General features: G+C 40.9%; 2 protein-coding genes across 3 annotated transcripts in view; both read left to right on the top strand.

Annotated features, from left to right (window-relative positions):
* golt1a (golgi transport 1A) overlaps positions 1 to 21388 on the top strand; it is a 277908-nt gene that overhangs the window by 200020 nt on the left and 56500 nt on the right. The gene's annotated exons all lie outside the window — the stretch shown is intronic.
* Positions 1 to 21388, top strand: part of raly (RALY heterogeneous nuclear ribonucleoprotein) — an 80531-nt gene that overhangs the window by 33670 nt on the left and 25473 nt on the right. For both annotated transcript variants that reach the window (XM_085776668.1, XM_085776669.1), the window contains exons 2-4: positions 12334 to 12662; positions 16174 to 16246; positions 18511 to 18558. In XM_085776668.1, coding sequence (XP_085632794.1) covers positions 12407 to 12662; positions 16174 to 16246; positions 18511 to 18558 — 377 coding nt within the window. In that variant the 5' untranslated portion in view covers positions 12334 to 12406. The remainder of the gene's footprint in view (positions 1 to 12333; positions 12663 to 16173; positions 16247 to 18510; positions 18559 to 21388) is intronic.

Below are 21388 nucleotides of genomic sequence, written 5' to 3' on the forward strand. Positions count from 1 at the left end.
TGAGTATTTTTAGAGGTTGTGCCTATGTGTGTTTTTGATTTAATGTTCAATCAAGCTCCGGTTATAGAGTGTGTGTGTGTGTGTGTGTGTGTGTGTGTGTGTGTGTGTGTGTGTGTGTGTGTGTGTGTGTGTGTGTGTGTGTGTGTGTGTGTGTGTGTGTGTGTGTGTGTGTGTGTTCTGCTGACAATGTGTATAAGTGTAATCCAAGGTTCACCCTCTGGTATGCATGCCTAGATTCATGGGATTAGCATGTGTGTGCGTGTGCTGAATGTGTGTAAATGAAGTTCGATTGAATAAGGCATCCAATCAGAGCTTGTTAGACGTTCAATTAGTATTCAGGTGTTGTTGTATGTTACTGCTTAGACTATGGAGAGTCAGTTATAAACTGATGTTGTAAAGGAAAAAGAGACTAAACAGAAATTATTTTGTTATCATTATTATTGTTGTTGTTGTTGTTGTTGTTGTTGTTGTTGTTGTTGTTGTTGATATTACAGGGCCTGATAAAAAATGTATTTTCTTAATCATAACATCATTAATCAGATAATATCAATTATTAAACTCTGTGAGGAGCAGATATGATAAGATCATTAAAACTTCCACAAACTTAATTAGAAACAAACACTTCAGAGAAAACAGATGAATGAGCTTCATCTCAGCAGTAAAAGACAACATTGTCCATCACCTGCTTCTAGACGGACCTGGTTCTGGTTCTGGTCCTAGCTCTGTTCTGGAGTCTCAAAACGTTGGTTCTTTCCAGCGAACCAGCCACACCAAGTGAGCGTATCTCACTCTGCATTACTCAGGCAGAAATAAACACAACAGTTTTTCTTTTTTGCTGTTCTCAGTAATCCTTCTTCAGTTTTGTAAGTTAATATTATTTGGTCTGGCATTGGAGTAGAGATGTCACGATTACTTGTTTTCACAATTAATCGCGGTGTTAAACGCCACAATTAATTTATCGTAAAGGTTCCTAAATACCGTCACTTCCCAAAAAAGATTATGTCAGAACTATATCGGCAGATGTGCACCAAAATAAAGGTAAATGCTCAGATACTGGTCCATTTAACTAACGTAACATTGAATTGGTAGGAATTTAAATGTTAGCGTGTCATTTGTATTTAAAAAAAACCCCCAAATAAATCAAAAAACGATTAAAATAAACGTAAATATTTGGTATAGATGACAATTTATAACCTGAATATTTCAAACGCTTCCCCTGGGGGGTTAATAATTGGTCTTATATTATTAAATACTACTTAAATAATTATATTTTGACTATATATTTGATTTTACACATTCATAGTGTTGTGAAATTAATTAATGCATAATAATTGTGATAATCGTAACACCGTGATTATTTCTCTGACAATAATCGCACCAAGAAAATGTGTAATCGTGACATCCCTACGTTGGAGTGAACCCAGCTTGGCCATCTCTTCCACAAGTTCAAAGATGAGAATTATTTTGCTTTATAAAGCCCCAAAGGGAAATTCATGCAACTTGTTCTGCTTTCTAGCTTTTCTTGAAATTCTGTACTTTCCCAAATCGCCACCAAACATTTTGTTTCTTTACCAGTCCAGAACAAATTATTTTTCTCCAGGTTTTCAGTCCCTGCCTTCTCCTCCTTCCTGCTCTTCGTCACATGTGACACGCCCACTGATGATGTCATGGTTCACAGCGAAGAACCAAATACTTTTCAAGTTCCAAACCTGTTATTTTTTTGGTCTGAAAGCACCAGCCGGTTTAAAATTGGGTTTGGAAATCAGAACCGGCGGCACGTAGTGAAACCTCTGTGTTTCAGGAATTATTAATGTCAAGTTATAGAGCCACTACAGACACTGAAGTTCAGCTTCAGCTGCAGAAAACAACACATCTGCTGAACCCTGCTGCAGCTTGAAGTGAACAGTCTGCTTTGTCATCAAAAAGCTGCAGTTTCTACAGCTCAAATACTTTTTTTTATCCTTTAAATTGCAGGAGACATTACAGCATGTACTCCATCAGCATTGATGCATGATTTGTAGGAGTACTTGTTATTTCAGCAGGGAAGCCTGAGGTGGACTGATTTTAACAGCTCAGGCTTTAAGCTGCTCTGGGAGGATAAATTAAACACGCCCCCAGACTCAAACCTACACCCAGAGTGTGTGTTAATGTGTGTTTGAGTGTGTCTGAGCCCCTGCCCCTTTCTCACTTCTCATAATTTCCTCTTTTAAGTGCTGATCCCATAATCCATAGCTGCAGAGAGGAAAGAGTTTGAGGTAAAAGGAAAAACAAGTGAGATGCCAAACTCTCTGCAAAATCATTGAACTGGAGACTGATTTAATAAACTCAGAGCTTTTGCTCCATAGTGGCTCCAAGTGACACCAGCTAGACAGCTGAACCTTGCTGTTCAGCTTCAACACAGCTGATTTCTGGGACAGAGATGTACACTGTTATTTTTTATTTTGTACATTAATAACACCAGCTTTAAAAAAAAAAATAAAAGAAAAAGAAAGAAAGAAAAGCCCAACGCAAATGTACCGGAGTTAGTAAATAGCTCATTTTCACCTGCTGTCGTTTGGCAGTTTACACAAAAATGATTTCATTACAATGACACGAAACACGAAAAATATTTTTTTACAATGACACAAAACACAGCTAAGCAGAGACAAACATAAAAGCAAACACAATATTGACAGATGAAGCAAAACAAACAGCACAACAAGAACTCGACAGATAGATCGAAGCACAGGGATCAGGAAGTACAAAGAAGTGCTCTAACAGACACCAAAACAAAAACTTGACACAGAGCAAAACATACAGTAGAGACAAAGAGGTAGAATACAGTGCTATAGCGGCAGTGCCTCACTTTGATTGGAAAATAAAAAGAGCTGATGCTGCAGGGACTAGGGGTCACCAGGTTAAACTGGGGAAATGTAATTCAATACAGGGCCAGAGTGGGAGAGGTCAGAGGTCACAAAGATGACAAAAACTTGTCACTGGTACAAGATTTAATGTTCAGCCTGTGAAACAAGCCTAGAGGTTATCTGTGCAGCTCCTCCTTATTACCTATAGAGATGTTTTATTATAAGGCAACCTCAAATGATCAAAACAGGAAGTCAGGTGACATGTAGAGATAAATTGGGATCTGAGCCTGTGCTGTTACACTTTTGACTCAGCTTTGTTTAAACTTCTCTCCAAGGGATTATCTGTCAATTTAACTAATCTGAAAAGTGTAAAGCTTTTGGAGCACAATCTCCAACAGGTTTAGCTAGTTTCTAACTTAACCCTTAGTAGGGTAGTTTAACTGATATAGCACACCCTTTCATTTGTAGAGTTAGCTTGTCATTCAATATTCTAATATAAAATGCCATATTATTACTGTAACTCTGATGCTCATAAGCAGTGAGACAACAACAAATATGTTGTAGAGATATTGTTTCAAAATAACATCATTCATGTTTTCATGCAGTATTTTTTGTGCCTGTGGTGGTTTAGTTATTCTTATTCTGATATTTGCTTACTGTAATAGACACCCATTGGTTTTCACTCAGGAATTTATATTTTTACACCCCATAAAAATGTCTGGTTTCGGCTCTGACATCCACTTAGTTCTGTCTGAATTTAGTGTTTGGTTACTGAGGAATCACCTTATCAAAATAAAATGAAGAGTGAGCTGATATAATGAACAAGGTAAACAGCCACAGAGAGGTCAGCTGTCAGTGTGTGTGTGTGTGTGTGTGTGTGGGCACTCATTCAAAACTGATGCTGCTATTGATATGCCTGTGTTGTCACTGTTTATTCATTACGATTTCTCAACACTGAATTTAGTTGATGTGAGATAGTGTATATGGCTTTGGGCTTTGATGTATTTGAAAATGAGAAGAGGGTTCTGACGGTGGAGGTATAGAGAGAAAAAAACAGACGAGGAAGGAGGGTGAGAGAGAGAGAGAGAGAGAGGTAGGACTATAATGAAGGAGCTATTGATTTTCTATAGAGGCTCTTTAATCAGAGGGTGACTGTCACACCCAGAGGGAGTGTGTGCGTGTGTGTGTGTTTGTGTGTGTGTGTGTGTGTGTGTGTGTGTGTGTGTGGGCAGGCAGTGGATAGATAGATGAGGCTGCCCAGTAGATGGATGAGTGGAACAACCAGCCGTTCATCATCTCAAGAACAAGGGAGGAAGGAAACGCTGGGATGAAGAAGAGGAAGGGGATGGGGGGACGAGGGATGATGCTGATGCTGATGGTGATGATGATGATGATGATGATGATGTTGGGGATGGAAGAGAAAAAGAGAAAATGGGAGGAAGAATGCTGAGGAGAAAGGAGAGATGAAAATAAAGAGTTGGGAGAGGAAAGTTTGGTGGAAAGGAGAAGGGGGAGCAAATGAGGAGAAATATGAGGGAAGAGGGCAAAATTAAAATGGTAAAGACAAAACTGGACAGAGATTAGGAGATGAAGCAGATAAGAGGAGGGGGGGGGGTATTTTAAGAGAAGAGATAAAAAATAAAACGGAAGACAATACAGACAGAAAAAATGAAAATGGAGGAAAGAATGGTCCAGATCACACGTGACAGGAGGACCGAACGGAGGAGATGAGCTATATTATGATGTCTATGTCTATATTATGATGATATGAAGTCTCTTCGATCTATCCATCCATCCATCCATCCATCCATCCATCCATCCATCCATCCATCCATGCCCTCTCCTTTCCTGTTCAGTCTGGTTTAGTTCTTAGACCCCAGGGACCTAAACCATGTGTACATGTTAAAAGTTAAAACATTTCTCCACATAGACTTCTCTAAATGCTCCTGCTTCATATACTGTAAGTCCAATTTCCTGATCCGATACAAGCAGACAGAAAATAGAAAGGCGGGGGACGGTGCATGCTACTCATGTGGTTATTGGGAGGATTAAAAGATACGATGCATACTGAAGGTGGGTTGATTATTTTGTTTTTTTAAACACATCCTAAGATGGGTCAAGGTCCAGCTCTCCACTCCGACCGACTGAAGCTCTTAGTTTCATTAATAACCAGGAAACTGTCTTGACTCCACTTACTAATGAAAATATAATGCATGACATTCAATCAACTTCACAAATGAATGTTGCAGTAGATCTCAAGACCTGTGCCAAGGAATCTGATTGATGAATTTTTAAACACACACAGGATATTTAACACGTTCACTGTCCTTCAGCCTCAACCAGGTTGATTTATCAGACATTTTTTAACGACTACTTGGTTTTGAAAAATCAGTTAGTAGGCTTTTAAAGATGTGTAATGACCACAGTGAACATCAGGTCAAACAGTGTTTCTGTCAGGGGCAGAGGCCCAATCCAATCAGTATTCATTACAATTATGCAATAAATATCCTAAAACCAACAAATAATGTAAAACATTTTTAACTCTTTACATTTTAAAATGCCCACATTTGAAGAGTAATAATAATGATAATAATCAATCAAAACTCCAAAGACTACTTTCATTCCTTAGAATAAACATTTTGCTCATGGTCCTAATCCTCTTCCATTATACAATTAAAACAGTTTACATGGTGACATTGTGTCTTTTCTTATTTACAATAGATGAGATTAAATGCAGTCACACTGTTGTGAGGTTTTTCTTTCAGTGTGGAAGTTCTCCTCTGATTTTACTTAATACGATAAGAGTTCATTCAATTTTTAAACTAGATGATTTATAATGTTATAACCTCCAATCCCTGTGGCCATTTTAAACTGAACCTTTTACCACAAAGGAACCAGGCAGTCTATCTTGGTCCTGAACGAGTTTACCCCACATCAAGATGGAAAAGGAAACGTTAATTCCTGAGGATCTATGAAATCGTTATCTAATGAATGGTTGATTCAGTAAATTGCCCCCTTATTGATCGCCTACAGGAGCTGCTAGTAAAGGGATGGTGTGTCTGCAGTGACTGCGGAGCAGAAAACAATGCAGTATTGATCCATCTATCGGCTGTCCTGGTTCCAGGAACAACAGTTCATTAATGCAGTCTAAAAGAGACCATCTGTCTCTATTACTGCCTGTTGGCCCACATGGACATGACTTATAGGCAACCTGTGGAGACGGCGAATGTTACCCTGAGTGGGAACGGACCAGTCACCTGGGATAAAGCCAGTGAACAGCTTGCTGCCAGGTGTGCAGGTATCGTATATTAATAACCCTAATATTGGACTGTAAAAACATCTGTCTTTAAATGAGTGTATCCCAGTGTTTTGAGGCAGTGTGTTTATTGAAGGACACTCTATGTGGCGCCTCTTCTTGTGTATTCACATCACCAGGTATTTAGGCAAACAGACAGTATGGGAGCACAGCACACAGAATATAAATAATACTGAAATGTGTAAACCATTGTTAATAAAGATGGAAGGACTGCCTTTGCCGTCATGGTTACAATAAAGGAAAGATGGTTGTTCGTAGATTCCTTCACATTAGAAAATCTTTGTTGCCATGGTTATAATAATAACAATGAACAGTCATGCCATTATTGCTATGACCACTAGGTGTGTCCTAGAAACAAAATCTAACCATGGGTCATAATAGGCCACTGCACACAGGAGGACAGGAGGACAGACTCTTATAGAAATAGTTGATGGACTAAAAGAGATAATTGATTAACAACCTGTAGTTGATTCATGCAATGAAAAGCCATGTTACCAACTGGTTCACGTGTCATTATTTACTTTGATACAAACATAAGAATCAGGATCTCCACATGATATTCACATGAATGCCCTGCAGCCACAGCCTGGTCCCAGGAGCTGTAATGGTTGACAGCATCACTCACAGCCCTCAAGCAATGGTAGCAGGTCTCTGGTTTTCACTGCACCATCTGCATTTTCTCCGGTAATCTGAGGATCAACCAGTCACTGTTTGGTCATTAGTGTATTGACTGGCCTCTCAGACACCACATCAATTTTAAAGCACAGTTTGCAGTCAGTGAAAAACAAAGTAGCTAATACTTCCATCAACTGAGCTATGAATCATTCACACAGAGAATGAACTTATCCATCTCACCAAGCTGCAGAACACTGTTTGTTTCTAACGCTGTATCATTAATCAAAGACGTGTCTGTTGTGAGGAAATTATTGAAATAAGACTCTTGTTTTAAAATGAAGCCTCTAGATCCTTTTACACTGTTGAGTGTGCAGCATCAGTGTGTGATGTTCAAAGCTTCCTGAGGGTTATTGTATGATGAAAGGCTGTAATATAGGTTTTATTTCATCCTTAAAACAAACCACCAAACAACATAATGGAGCCAGAAATGAAAGGTACATTCCCATCAGTGGCAGATTGGAGTTACAGTGGATTTTTTCCTTTAATACCGTGAAATGAGTTGTAAAAGCCAAATAACAGGGTTGAGTCTGGGCAGCGTCTTCTAATCATCTAGGAAGGATAACCATGTTTTCAGAAAGGAAAGAAGCCTTATTCTCTCTGTGCATGCAGGCTGGTTAAACCAACAGCACGTTATCAGCTAGTTTACCAGCTACTATTAAACCTGTTAGAAACCAGCTGATATCAGTCAGCTAAACTCAAGCTAACACACTGGGGAGGTAGCACTAAGTAATTGTATAGGCTGTTTAAAGCAGAAATAAGCGGAATGTTTGTGTTACTATAAGTCTTAAATAGTTATATCTTCTGACAGCAATCACTTATATATAGAGTGTTTGGTCTGAAACACGGGTCTGTCAGTCACTCTGCTCTGCTGTAAGCCGAGGAGAAAACTTTCCTTGTATCCTACAACCTTTATCCAATGAGGAGAGAGAACGGCATAAAGGGGCGGCCCTCTCTGTGTGTGCAGCCAAGGGATGCGCGTGAATGTGGTGACGTATAGGGACGAGGGCGGGGACTGCTAACTCCATCCGCTGACAGGAAGTTAGACAAAACCACCGGATCACTTACTTCTGCTTTAACTACGTCACATGCAAAAGTCCAGTCAACATAATGATCCAATAGGATCTAGTTTGCCATCTGGTTAGGATCCATCTTCTGCTTCATCTGGCCTGGAAATATCTTCAAAAAATGATTCTGCTGAACATGAGTGAGCTTGGTGCTGCTGACTAGGTATTGCACTGCAGAACATTGTTTGTTCTCTTAATTATGTGTACCAATGGTAATATATGGTTCTGTTGACTGTGGATGGTTCTGCTTGTGGTGGACCCTGGATTGTTTTGCTATGGATTGTTCTGCTAGCTCTGCTGACAATAATGGTTGGTAGAACAAAGCGCCTGATGTTATTTGTCCAAAATCTTGAACTGTGAAGCTTTCTGATCAGCTCACCTAGTAAGGCAAGGCAAGGCATCTTTATTTATATAGCGCATTTCATACCAAGGCAACTCAATGTGCTTTACATAAAGACAAAACATTAAAAAAAAAAAAAAAAAAAAAAGTGAGCTGAAAGTGGCATGTAGGCTGCAGATACAGGAAGTGGCTCCGCTCTGATCTGACAGTCAAGAGGGAGGAGACAAAAAGGTGAGGATGAGGAGAAAAAAGATCAAATCAGGACTGAAGAAAGGGATGTTGGATGTAGCCTACTGTCGGAGGAGATGGAGGGATGCACCTACAGTATTAGATGATTTGATTTTCCGGAGTGACATGAAACCATCAGGTTGACTCACCTGAAGAGAAGGCCGGCTTTTATTTGAATAATTAATTATAATATCTCAAAGCTAAACCCAATTGTGTGTGTGCATGATTGTGTTTTTCCACTTAAAATTTCCAGTCTCAGCTAAGTGTCTTGATGTGTGTGATTTTCATTTTTGTTTGTGTATGAATTTCCAGAGAATCTGTGTGTGTCGTGTGGGCTGGAGTGTGTGTTTATATGTAGGCCTATGCGTGTGTGTGCAATTGTGCATGTTTGTTGCCTGCAGCCTAGCTTGGGGGATTTCAGCTCTACTCTTCAGTTATGCAGTGGGCCAGGAAACCCGAGTGTATTTGTGTGTGTGTGTGTGTGTGTGTGTGTATTTCATGGATCAGAGTTTATCCTTTTGCTTCAGCTGTTACTTCAAGCAATAATTCATTTCTGTGTGTGTGTGTGTGAGAGAGAAAGAGAGAGAGGGTGAGAGTGAGTGGAAATGAGGGCTTAAAAGAATTTCAAAGTAACATGGAGAGGTGGTGCGTGTCCATGTGTGAAAGTTTATTGTGAGCATGAATATGTGCATTATTTCACACAAGTGAAAGTGAGATGATCTAAATTCATTGGATCTGAGTCATGAAATATTTGTTAATATTTGCAGTTGTACTGAAAGCTAATTGAAAGTGTGTTTCCATCTTTGTCACGCTGTGCATATCTGGTTGGATGAGTTTTCAAAATGATCTGAATGAGGAACAGTGAAGACAGTAACGTTAAAATAAAGAAAGTACCCAAAGAACAGCTTCAGCAGGTTCGTTAACACTTTATTATTATATTCATCCCTGGTTGATGAGAACTAATCAAGCAGCAACTTTGTCATCATTTCCAAGGGTTTCAAATCCAAGACTGGTCCAGCAGAGTGTCTGAAAGTCTCTGTTTGAGGGTCTGAAGACATTTGGAGGAGAGGAGTGAATATACAAGAAGAAATGATAGATAAAACATAGTTGTGTTGGTTATGACCGATTGATGCACCAAGGAGAAACATGTAAATACAAAAGAGAATAGGACCAAGCACAGATCCTGCTGGCACAGCAGAACTGACATCAGCATCTGATGAACAACTGTTAAACAAGATGAGATCCGTCATTTAACTGTGATCCAGCGTTGTCAGCGAGACCAGTGTAACTTTACAGTGTAGATGCTCTAAAGTTACAGGTACTGGACCTGAGCCAGGGTCTGAAGTAATAAATCATTTACCACTTTTGTCAGAGCAGTTTCTGTTCTGTTGAACTTCCTGAAGTCGGATTGATGAGGTTCAAACAGATTATTGGATGAAAGGTGAGTTACTGAGCCGTTCAAAGCTGAGCGTTTTTACATAACTTTGAACCCTCTGGGAGGATCTTTATTATGAAACTGTAAGATCAAGGTGTCCTCCTCTGTGAGGCTGTTTGATGCTTACAATGAGGTTAAGGCTGAGGTAAGGATTGGAGCATAGGGTACATTTCATGGCAAAACCATGTGGAGCCCCATGTTGCAGCTGAACATATCATCCTTAAGCCTCCTCTACTAAATACAACCTCTTGACAAGATTGTAAAATCTGGACCTGTGGAGCATTTAAAATGACCAGAGTTGACCGAACTGCTGTATGATAACATCAGATGAAAAACACACAACGTGGTAAAATATCCCATACTAGTCTGAAACGGGGAACAGTTTAAAATTAAAACACAATAAAAGGTAAACATTTCATGACACTCAAAACCCACACCTGATTTTCTCCTTTTCCATGGCTACATGATGAATTTGTTGCGTATTTTGCTGTTCACATGCTGTCAATAAGCTACAGTATAGGAAACACTGATAGGGTTGTAAATTACAAGCCGTACGAACACAGTGCTAGACAGGTTTGTTTTATTGTTAGCCTCACTCCAATAGTCTGCAGTCCACTGAAGGCAGCAATGACATTGACCTATGACCTTTGAGTGGGCGCACTGGGCAGGGAAGCTCAGGTGATTGAACAGGTGAGCAGGTGGATATGGGGAAATGGCAGGAGTGGAGAGCTGGAGGGATAAAGACGGTCATGGAGGTGAGGGCTGTAGATGAGGACCTGTGGAGCAGGCCGCGATGCTATCACATGCTCACTCTGTCACAATAGTGATGATATCTCCAACAGCACCTGAATGCAGCATTTGTATCATCTGTGTGATTCCAGCCGAATCCCATGTGGTGTGGTGTTAGCTTTAATTGCTGATCCTGCACAGGGAGTGCTTGAGTTTCAGTTTCAGTCTAATTAACACCAGGAAATAAACCTTGTCTGGGTGCAGAGCTGCTTCTTTGAATCCTGACCCTGCAGAGCTTATCCACATGTTAATCCTGCACACACACACATTCACAGAGCCAGGATAAGTGGGTACCACTGCTACCTGCCATTGACTTTATTGATCTGTGATAAACAGAGAGGGTGTTAGCTAGAAGGTTAGTGCTTTGCTCAGGGGAACTTCAGCAGCACATGGATACCTGACGGGTGTTATTCAACTCATGTCATCCAACTTTGAAATTATGTTTGCATACAAATTAAACACAAACATGTTTTGTTAAATGAAAAGTTGAGTTGACATGGGTTTGGCATATTACAGCAGAGACCAGGCACAACCTAACATCTTGCTGACACATTCAGGATCACCACATTCATATCTTGTCAAAAAATAAATGTTAAACTATATTTGTTTTGTTCTTCACAAATTTCCATCACAAGGTATTTGTTGTTTAACTGCGTAAAAAGAAACTTTACAGGAGACAGGGTTAGGGCATCCGGTTAGCCATGTCTTTATATCCTCAACAAACACCCACATCAAATATGGCTCCCTTCAGCCAATGTTCACAGAAACTGATAAAACAGAAGGTCCTTCTTAGCAACACTGCGCAGAGATGCAACAATGGCGATCTATTTAAGAATAAGGAAAAAACAATTCAGTCAGATTATTTACCTCAGCCTCTGCATCAATCATATCTGCTTCTTCAGTTCAGCCGGTATGGGATTAACTCCATATCTGGCACATTTTAAAGACATAATTAGTTACTACATTAATCCTTTATCCCTGTTAATAGGTCCATCTGACTTATAACCTATGAACCAAGGGGTAACCGTGGGTTTCAAAGCTTATGGATGATGACCTAGTTGTATTGCTCTGGCTAAAATTTATACTTATGAGTATATTACAGTTGCAGCCTCAATAGCACACTGAATGAAAACTGAAACTGATTTTCACTGAATGAGCCTGTCTCATGTGATGGTTTGTTGGCTACAGACAAAACCTGTTGATTATTCTTCCTCCTCTTTAATGCAAACACAGTGATATGAATTGACTGTATCACTCTCAGCTGCTTGTTTATCTACCCGCTGGACAAACTTCTGAGATATCAAAGAGGTGTAGGATGAATGCCACAGTGTTGCTAAGAGAAGATGGTATAGGTATCAAATGTATTTTCTGTCAGCTTTTAAGCTCAGTTCACCTTTATGCTGTGTTCAAAGACTGTACAAGTCTGTGTTAAAACTTGCTCCACTCTGCTCTTGCAGTTCTGTGGGTGAGACTTTGTTGTGTTGCCTTACGACACAGTGATCTGTGACTTATTTTACAAGTTTATTGTCATATCACATATTAATATCACTTTACTGACTCTTTTTCTCCAGCTGGCAGTTGTCCTCCAAAGTGAATCATCCTCTGTCTAACACAGATTCTCCTCCCTCTTTTATCCTCTTCAGACCCGTCTCTCTGCGTCTCTCCCTCCTCGTCCATTCACTTGTCTGTCGCCCACACTCAGCCCGTTTGTCCGGCATGTCGCTGAAGGTCCAGACCAGTAATGTGACCAACAAGACAGACCCAAAGTCCATCAACTCCAGGGTGTTTATCGGCAACCTGAACACAGCAGTGGTGAAGAAGTCTGACGTAGAGAGCATCTTCTCCAAGTACGGCCGCGTGCTGGGCTGCTCCGTGCACAAGGGCTACGCCTTCGTCCAGTATGCCAGTGAGAGGCACGCGAGGGGGGCGGTGATTGGGGAGAACGGCAGGGTACTGGCTGGACAGACACTCGGTGAGTCGCTGTTAGGTGTATGAGACATGTCCTCTTTCTCTCCTCCTGTCTCTCCCTCCATCTGTCTCCTTCTCTTTCCCCTGGTGGAGCAGTAACAAGCGATGAGTGTACTGGTGTGAAGAACCCAACAGTTTCTATCACTTCACAGCTGCAAGCTGTGTGTGTGTTGCCATAGGGATAATAAATTTGACGTATTTTTTTCTGAACAACTTCAACGACTCAAGTCTATCATCTCTATTGTTAGGTCTCGGTTAATTTCAGCCCACCATATATATATATATATATATTTTTTTTTTTTTTTACTGGGAGCCAATAAAACATGAGATTGATTCTTCTGCAGAAAGCAAAACAATCAGAAGATGAAGAGTAATGTAATAAATCTTACAAGCCAACCACCTCATCTAAAAAGGATAATAAAAGGTTTAAAGCAGAAGTAAGTGATCCGGTCGTTTTGGCTAATGCTGCGTTCCAGGCAGGCTTTTGAAACCGTAAATTACAGCTTCAAGTCACAACTTACGACTTTGTAGCGTTCCAGGCAACCCACTCGTGTTTTTCCGACCTGTTTTACCTGTGAAAGTCACTATAACGGCCACTCGTATCTTCTGACCTGTGAACTCGTACCAGATCGAACTGGTACGACTTCACAGGTCAGAAAAACACGAGTTACGAGTTGCCCTGAATGCACCATAACGTCTTGTCAGCCGATGGAGTTATCAGCCCCCGCCCTCGTCATGGATCTATTGGTCCTCGTCCCTACGTCACCACATTCAGGCGCATCCCTTGGCTGCACACACAGAGAGGACTGCCCCTTTATGCCGTTCTCTCTCCTCATTGGATAAAACTTGTAGGATACGAGAAAAGTTTTCTCCTGGGCTCAGAGCAGAGCAGAGTGACTGACAGACCCGTGTTTCGGTCCAAACACTCTATGTAAGTGATTGCTGTGGGAAGATACAACTATTTAAGACTTATATTAACACAAAAATATCGCTTACTTCTGCTTTAATGTTGAAATGGAACAAAGAAAAGGAAAGCTTGGAGTTGAGTCTATACAGGACATCATTTGTTCCAGATGTTCTCTAGACGCTGTGATTAATGCCACGTCACGTGAAACCAAAATGGGTTGTAGTGAATTGGAGAAGTTTATCAATGAGCCGTAGACTGACAGCCAGCAGTACAGACCTCCTGTGTCACCTGGTACTGTAGAGCACATGTCATGGAGGCTTCATCCTCTCTAATACCAACTGTAAATCAGCATTACAGTCGTATGTGCAGTTTGAAGGTTAATGATCACTGCTCCAGGGGTTTAATACAGTTCTTATCAAAGTCATTGTTTGTTGGCACAAGGTGTGACTCAACAGTCAGGGAATAGAAAGACACAATCCACAGAGGACAACTGTGCGTGTATGTGTGTGCGTGCCTGCGTGCGTGTCTGTGTGTATATTTGAGGCAGTGATCCAGAACTTTGACCACTGCCAGGTGTAAAATGGCAGGAGTCTAGAGGTTTTTCAGGGTACGCAAGCACACACACGCACACGCACACGCACACAGTGTCCACCTGCTGCTCCATATGCCTCAATGACTTTGTCTCCTGCCGAGTCTTGTTATTCAAAGGAGAAGTCCTTAACAGAGTATCCACACACACACACACACACACACACACACACACACACACACACATACACTCACTTACACTCCCCTTCACGGTGACATTAACAGGCTTGAATCTTTCCGCTGCTCTAAAGTCTTCCTTCCTCCCCCTTCTTTTCAACCTCGATCACTTGTCACAGACAGGACGTTTATTTCTGAGTCTCTGGAGACCGAGTCCTCTGATCGTGTCTTTGTCCTCACAGAGGACAGGAAAGTCCTTACAGAGGGGGCAGAGTCAGCTGTACACTGTATGGAGGTTAACATCAGCATGTTATTACAGTAAAGTCATGGCCCACTGACAACAGACCAGTTAATCCAGTCATATTTTGGTGTGTTATTATGGGATTCTGGTCCCTGCAGGTGTTATACACAGTTTAGCTGAACTGAAAACTGTAGATTTCACTGTCGTGTCTCTGGCCCCCCAGAGTCTTGTCCAGTGCAGGACTGTTGAACGGTCCTCCAGGAAGGTTGAGACTGATTGAAATGAACTCAAGAGTCTGAGCAGAGGGCCGATAAGAGCTGGTCCACTTCTCTAGAAGGTGGGAGTGGGAGCTTCAGTGTTTCCTACATTATCTCCAGGACACACTGAACCCTCAACATCCTGTATTGTACTGGGTGTTAAGATTATTGCAAGAAAACTCTCAATTGGCACAATGTGGGGGATGGTGGAATGTGGCAGAGAACAGAACAAGAGAAAGGTTTATAAAGAATATCCTGCCAGAGTTGTTTGATAGGTGTGCAGTCCCTTATGCATGAATATATAGGTGTTGTTTTCTGTGAAATGTCTGAATCTCTGAAACCCATTTAAAAGATTGTTTCCCCTGTTTAGTGAAATCTGTGGAGGGTATTGTATTGTTTGAGGTGTAAAAGTCAGCATTGGGGTGTGATCCTCTTCTCATTTCTGAGGGGACAGATACTATGATTGCCTGTGTGGGTAATGGATGGTAAATGTGAGATATGGATTTATTTGCATACTGTTTTCTCTATGAATGTGTTGTCAGATTGGTTGCAGTTGTTTAGCAGTGAAGTGACAGGGAAAGTTTGGTGCTTCTACACCTCCATGGTGTAAAAATCCAAGAGATCCATGTTTGTCGAATTGTTACTTTAAAAAAAGTCAGTGCACTGTTATTATCTCTGCAGTGTTTTTTTTTTTTTATTATCTCTGCACTGTTTTCTGCTACTTATGAACTCGTCTTCACATTTGTCCTTGACTCTGTGATTAATGATGGATGGATGACTCATTGGCAAATGGCTGTTTCCTTGTGGGATAGCAGAGCAGCTATTAACCACCTCCTCACACCCCCAAAGAAAACGAATGAATCCTAACTGGCAATGAATCGGAGGTTTCATGTTTTGTCTTTAACTGTTTTAACCAAGAAGACTGTTGAGAAGTAGAAAATAGTACACCCCCATGACTTTCTGGATTGCATCAGCAACATGAACTAAATGGATGTGTCCAACCTTAATTATCCACCAGCACCAGCCTGGAACTAAAGCAGCACATTTACTTATATATAACCTGCCTCTGTGAAGAATAGCAACTCAGGCTGTCTCACTGACTGACTGTCCTCGTTGCTGTGGCTCAGTTGGTCAGAGGAGAGATGATGCTGTATTATGGCTCAACAGCTCCCTCTAGTGGACCACATTAGATAACACAGCAGCACAGTAAAGTAAAGAGGGCTGCATCCTCTCCCAGATCTTTTGGTTTATCCCTGTATCTTCTGTTTCTACCTGAATTATACATTCAGAGTTTTTTTTATACAGTATATATATTGTTATCTACAGTTTAATGAATTGTATGGTGAAAATTCAATTTAAATTTAAATTTTCCTGTTTTTTCTTTTCTGCTCTGCTGTTTCCTCAGACATCAACATGGCCGGAGAGCCGAAGCCAACCAGAGCCAAAGGCCTGAAGAGATCAGCAGCTTCTCTCTACAGGTACACCAGCCTAAAGTGGATCAATGAGACTGATCCATCAGTGTGACCAGAGGTGCACAGTGATGAAGTATATTCACTTTAGTACTTTACTGAAGTACTTTACTATTGCAAAGTCATCATAACTTCAATTTTTCCACTTTGACCAACCGCCTCGCTGAATTTTAGCTATGGATTCAAACCCACTACCCCAGACTAAATGAATCAGAAATGATCATCATTAGCTCTCTGTCCTCCTCCCTACACACCGACAACACCAGAGTCATCTCGGACAACAAATTCTCCTTTGAATACCAAGTTATTCAAGTCACCAGAACTGCCTTTTCCACCTTAAAACCATAGCCCATCCCTCTCTTTCCCCTCTGTTTTCCATGGCTTCATCACATCAGCAGCAGCATCCTCTACTGCTGTCAGGCTTCAGTAACTCTGCTCTCAGCTCCCCTCTCCCCACAATAGATCCAAGTCCCTCTCCTCACTTACAAATGTCAATAATGTTGAGTATTAAAAGTATTAACATCTTTGAGTACCAGTCCCTTCCCACCCTCCCGTATGCGTCATGAGCTCTCGGTAGTGACCAAAAAAAATTAGACTGCGGATGCAAGTAGGGTGGCTGGGCTCAGCCTCAGAGCACAGAGCAGAGCTGCTCCTTCATATGACAAGCAGGCAGCAGAAGTCATTTGGGTATCTGATAAGGAAGCCTCCTGGGTGTTTTTAGTGCATGATCCCCGGAGAAGACCCAGAGGGAGGTATGTTTGGAAGCCCCTGATTAACCTACTGCCACCACAACCGAACCCCAGATAAGCAGAAGATGATGGATGGATGCATGGATGGACAGATGGATGAATGAATAGATGAAGTACAAGACCCAGACAGAACTATTCTGCACACCCACAATTTAAATCCTGGCACCATATCTGGTCTTACTCTGAAGCAGAGCTTTTAGTCAGAGGAATATTTTTTTTTATTGTTGTTTCCTATAATTGATGTCCATCAAACCTTTCTACTGCATTTTCAGTTTTGAACAGCTCAGTTTGAACAAGTCTAATGATGTTTTACAAATATACAATTTGTATTGTTTTGTGTCTGCTATATTAACCACAACCAAACTTCATTAATGCCTAAAAAAGACAGGAAAAAGAAAAGAACAAAGGCTCCTTTGTGGATTCACTTATGTCTCTTTGGCCAAGCTTTTTCAGTCAGTCATTAGGTTTGTGTCTGAGTCAGGTTTTTTAAAAACATTAGACAATATAAATAAAAAATGTATTACAGTAACAAATGTGCTTTTTGTGCTTGTTTTGTGTATGTTTCAAGTACTCCCAGTACTCGAGTACAAATGTGACTGACCAGTTTTCACTTGTTATGGAGTCATATTTGATTATACTTGAGTATTACTGTACCTGATGGGAGGCTGCTCACATGTCTCAGCAGATTATGGACCAGACAGAGACTTTCTGGTTCTTTAAGGTCTAATCAGTATCAGTTACTATCACAAAGGCAAACACATGCTCGTGACGTTCTCTCAAGTGTGTGAACTGTTGGACCAGCAACAATCTACTTTTACTTTTACATCTACTTTTTTTTTTTAGCTTTTCTTTCATCCATGAAAACAATCCGAAAGAGGCTTCAGCGGCGTAGCCATCATTTTAGAAGTGAGGGGGACAAATTCTTCAAAGGTCTATTGAGTGATTTATCATCCTCTTGCATTCAATCGCACCTCTCCTTAGCAGCTAAAGAGCCACACAAACAAACAGAACAGCACCAGGCAACTGACTTTAGCTCTTTACAAAGTCAAAATCTAAACTAAAGTTGCCAAACTCTGGTTGAGTTGACATAGAATGACCCAGAAGTGCGGGGGACATGTCCCCCGTGTACCCCGTGTCCGCTACGCCCATGGAGGCTATGGTACTTTTTCATTTTTACAGGTAAAATAAACTTGTTGCAATAACAACTACAGCAAAGACAGACAAAACCTTTCAGTAGTTCCATAGGCAGTGATTGGCTTTCATGTAGATTCACTGGATAGGATCCAAAGACTCACTGTTATCTGCACTAGACAACAACGTCAAAAAGTATTCAAGTCACCATACGTCACCCTGGAGGACCCAGTCTCTCTGCTGGTGTTGTGTCTGGGTGAAATGAAGTATGTTGTGGTTTCTTTGTCTTTGTGAGAGTTGACATTTTTTTGTTGTTCTTTGGCATGCTCATGTTGTGAAACACTGGATCGTGTGGTTTTACAGTTGTTATGTTCTATTGTGTTTTCTCCCCAGTGGCTACGAGTTTGACTATGAATTCTACAGAGAAGACTTCTATGACAGGTAAGAGAAGTGAGGCTGTGTTCAGGTCCATCCTGGTGACCTTTGACCTGAAGCTGGACAATGTGTGGAGGCTTAATAATAATAAATAATAATAATAATTTAAATAAATTATACATAGGATTTGTATAGCACTTTTCTAGGGCACTCAAAGACACTTTAGATAAAGTGATAGAACAAAGACAAGTACAAATAACACAAAACACAGATATATATTGAAGCAGTGGGGGCAGATGACAGCTCCAGATGCAGTGGGTGTCAGGACTTGTAGGATTTCTTAAAAAGGTGGATTTTAGGTTGTTTTTTAATGATTTTTAAAAGAGTGCAGATAGTCTGAGTTGCAGATTTTCTGAGGAAGGGAGTTCCAGAGGGTCGGGGCAGCAATGACAAAGTAAAGGCTCTTGATGAGAATTAAATATGTCACTGTTGAGCAACAACTGTGGAGCAAATGGTGGTTGAGACTCGTGTGTGTGTGTGTGTGTGTGTGTGTGTGTGTGTGTGTGTGTGCGTCAATACAGTCAGGTATTTTCAACAGAGGAGCTATTATATACTGTATATACTATAATGAATCCTTGGAAAGAGAAAACAGTCTCTAAAGATGACAAATGTCTGCACATAGTTTCAATAAGCAAATAGTGTTGCGTCACGTGATTAACATTATATGCAATATAATTCTGCCTCACAGTGAAGAATAAGATGACTTTAACAACTTGAAAGCTGATTGAAGAAAGTGGGGGGAAAAAAGTGAATATGTGTGTTTAACTTGGCAGCGTTGTTTTGATGTGTGGTCATATTGGTTAGAGGAAAGGGAATGAATTATTTCAGTAGAGGTCCTTACAATTATGTGAGGAACAAAACTTTTGTTTTTAAGTGTTCCTTATTTCTAGAATAAGCCTCAATATGTAACAGATAAATCACTTTGTAGCTGACGGAGGCCAGTCGTTTCTTGCAATAGAATGGCTTTATGGTGGTATTTAAAATATCCAACAAAGTAAATTCTTTCAGTTTTCCCTCAAGTTATTTTTGGGGGGTATTTTTTGCCTTTGTTGTGATTGGTGCAGAGCCAGATAAAACAGAAAAGCCAGGAGGAGAGCGAGAGAGAGAGAGAGGAGGGGGTGGGTGGGGGGCTTCTAAGGCTTCATGGTACATTTTCCACCAGATCATGATGTCCAGAGAAAATTGTCTGTTTGCCTTTAGTACTACAGTACTGCATATTAGTTATTAGGAAACAAGCTGAACCGCTTGAATGGAATTGAAAGTTTTTTATTGTCACTGCATTGATTGGTACATACAAGTTCAACCGTTTGCATGCACTATATCACACGCACACTTAATGTGAATATAAAGGCAAATAAAAGAAAAAGGAGGGGTTCTGAGGAACACCTGGTCAGGTTTGGTCCACTGACATGGACCTGCAGTGTGGTAACTATTACTGCTCTGACTGGACCAGGTGAGAGCCATCACTCCATCCCGATGCTCCCTCTACTTTAGTGAAACGTTTGGATCCAGTTATGTGTCAGCTGATGTTTATGGCACTTCAGGGCTTTGATACTGAACCTCCACCTGAGTGATGCAGAAAAACCCATAGGTTCAACTGGGAGGACGGTTTCTGTTCGTGAAAAGTGAAGTGAGCAGAGAGTAAAGATGGCCAGCTGAGAGGGATCAGTGATGATGTGTTAGATGATCCAGATGTCAGACCAGGCTCTGTCTCCAATCTGAGGATCTGTGCGTTCACCCTGAACGAAACGAGGAATCCAGGGTTATACGGTGTCAGGCGGAGGTTTGGGAACATATGTGGTTAAGGAGTTTTCATGTTTCATTTAAGACACTCATATCTGTGGGAGGAGAGCAGCTCTCCAAAGCCTCCACTGACTCATGTCAGAACACATCAGAGTTTGTCTAATTTGAAATGTTCAGAGTTTCTACATCTCCCAAGGAGTAGACATGCAGTTAATCCTCCAGTTACTCTGCTTCAGAGCGAACAGAAAAGTGAGGCTCTGCTCCGTGTGTCATGACTCATTGCACAAAAGAAACCGCATTGCCAGAGTTCAGCTTTGACCCTCAGATATTTAGGCCTCCGCACCACAGATGGCGGTGGCATTTTACTGTTAAAAGAAAGATGAAGTTATGACAGCAGTTCGTTACAACAATGACAGAAACTCTACGGGGATCTACAAATAGGTTAAATGATTTACACTTAACCCTAATTAACCCCGTGTGTTTGATGAAATACAAGCATTGGGGAAAATAAGCTCTCAGTTTTTGCTCCCGTAGTTGAGGTGGATCCTTTTCCTTCTTCTTCCAGCGTTCCTCCAACACAGTGCAGTGCATTGTATTGATTAGGTTGTCTTCAAAATATTTCAGTGGAAGGTTCCCAGTTTTCTTCCAGGATGGGCAAACAGTTGTGTAACAGCCACATGTAGAGAACAGATAAAAGGAGCTGTCGTAGACAAGTGTTAAGACACACAGTGACATCTTTGTTGAATTACAGAACGTTTCAAAGTACCTTAAAGGTGTACAGAAATGTGCTTTGATGCTTTGAGGTTGATACGACTAGAAAACCTCTATCAAGTCCTGTCTCCTTTTACGCGTTGGTGACCTTTTGACCTCCTGTTAAATGCGTTGAACATTAATTTACCTACAGTACTTGTGAAATTTGTCATGAATGTTCATTGTTTCAAGAGGAAGAATCCTAAATCAGTGTCATTCCTCTTCAGACTTTCTGTACTTTCAGGCCAACAAAGCCTAAATGACAGAGCTCTATAAAAACGTGCTTTCCCTTTCCATTTGGCAGATCAGTGATTTGGTAAAAACAGTCTATGAATCAGTCAGG

The sequence above is a fragment of the Trachurus japonicus genome, chromosome 5 (assembly GCF_045865225.1).
Source record: "Trachurus japonicus isolate A0001 chromosome 5, Traja_1.0".
NCBI lineage: Eukaryota > Metazoa > Chordata > Actinopteri > Carangiformes > Carangidae > Trachurus > Trachurus japonicus.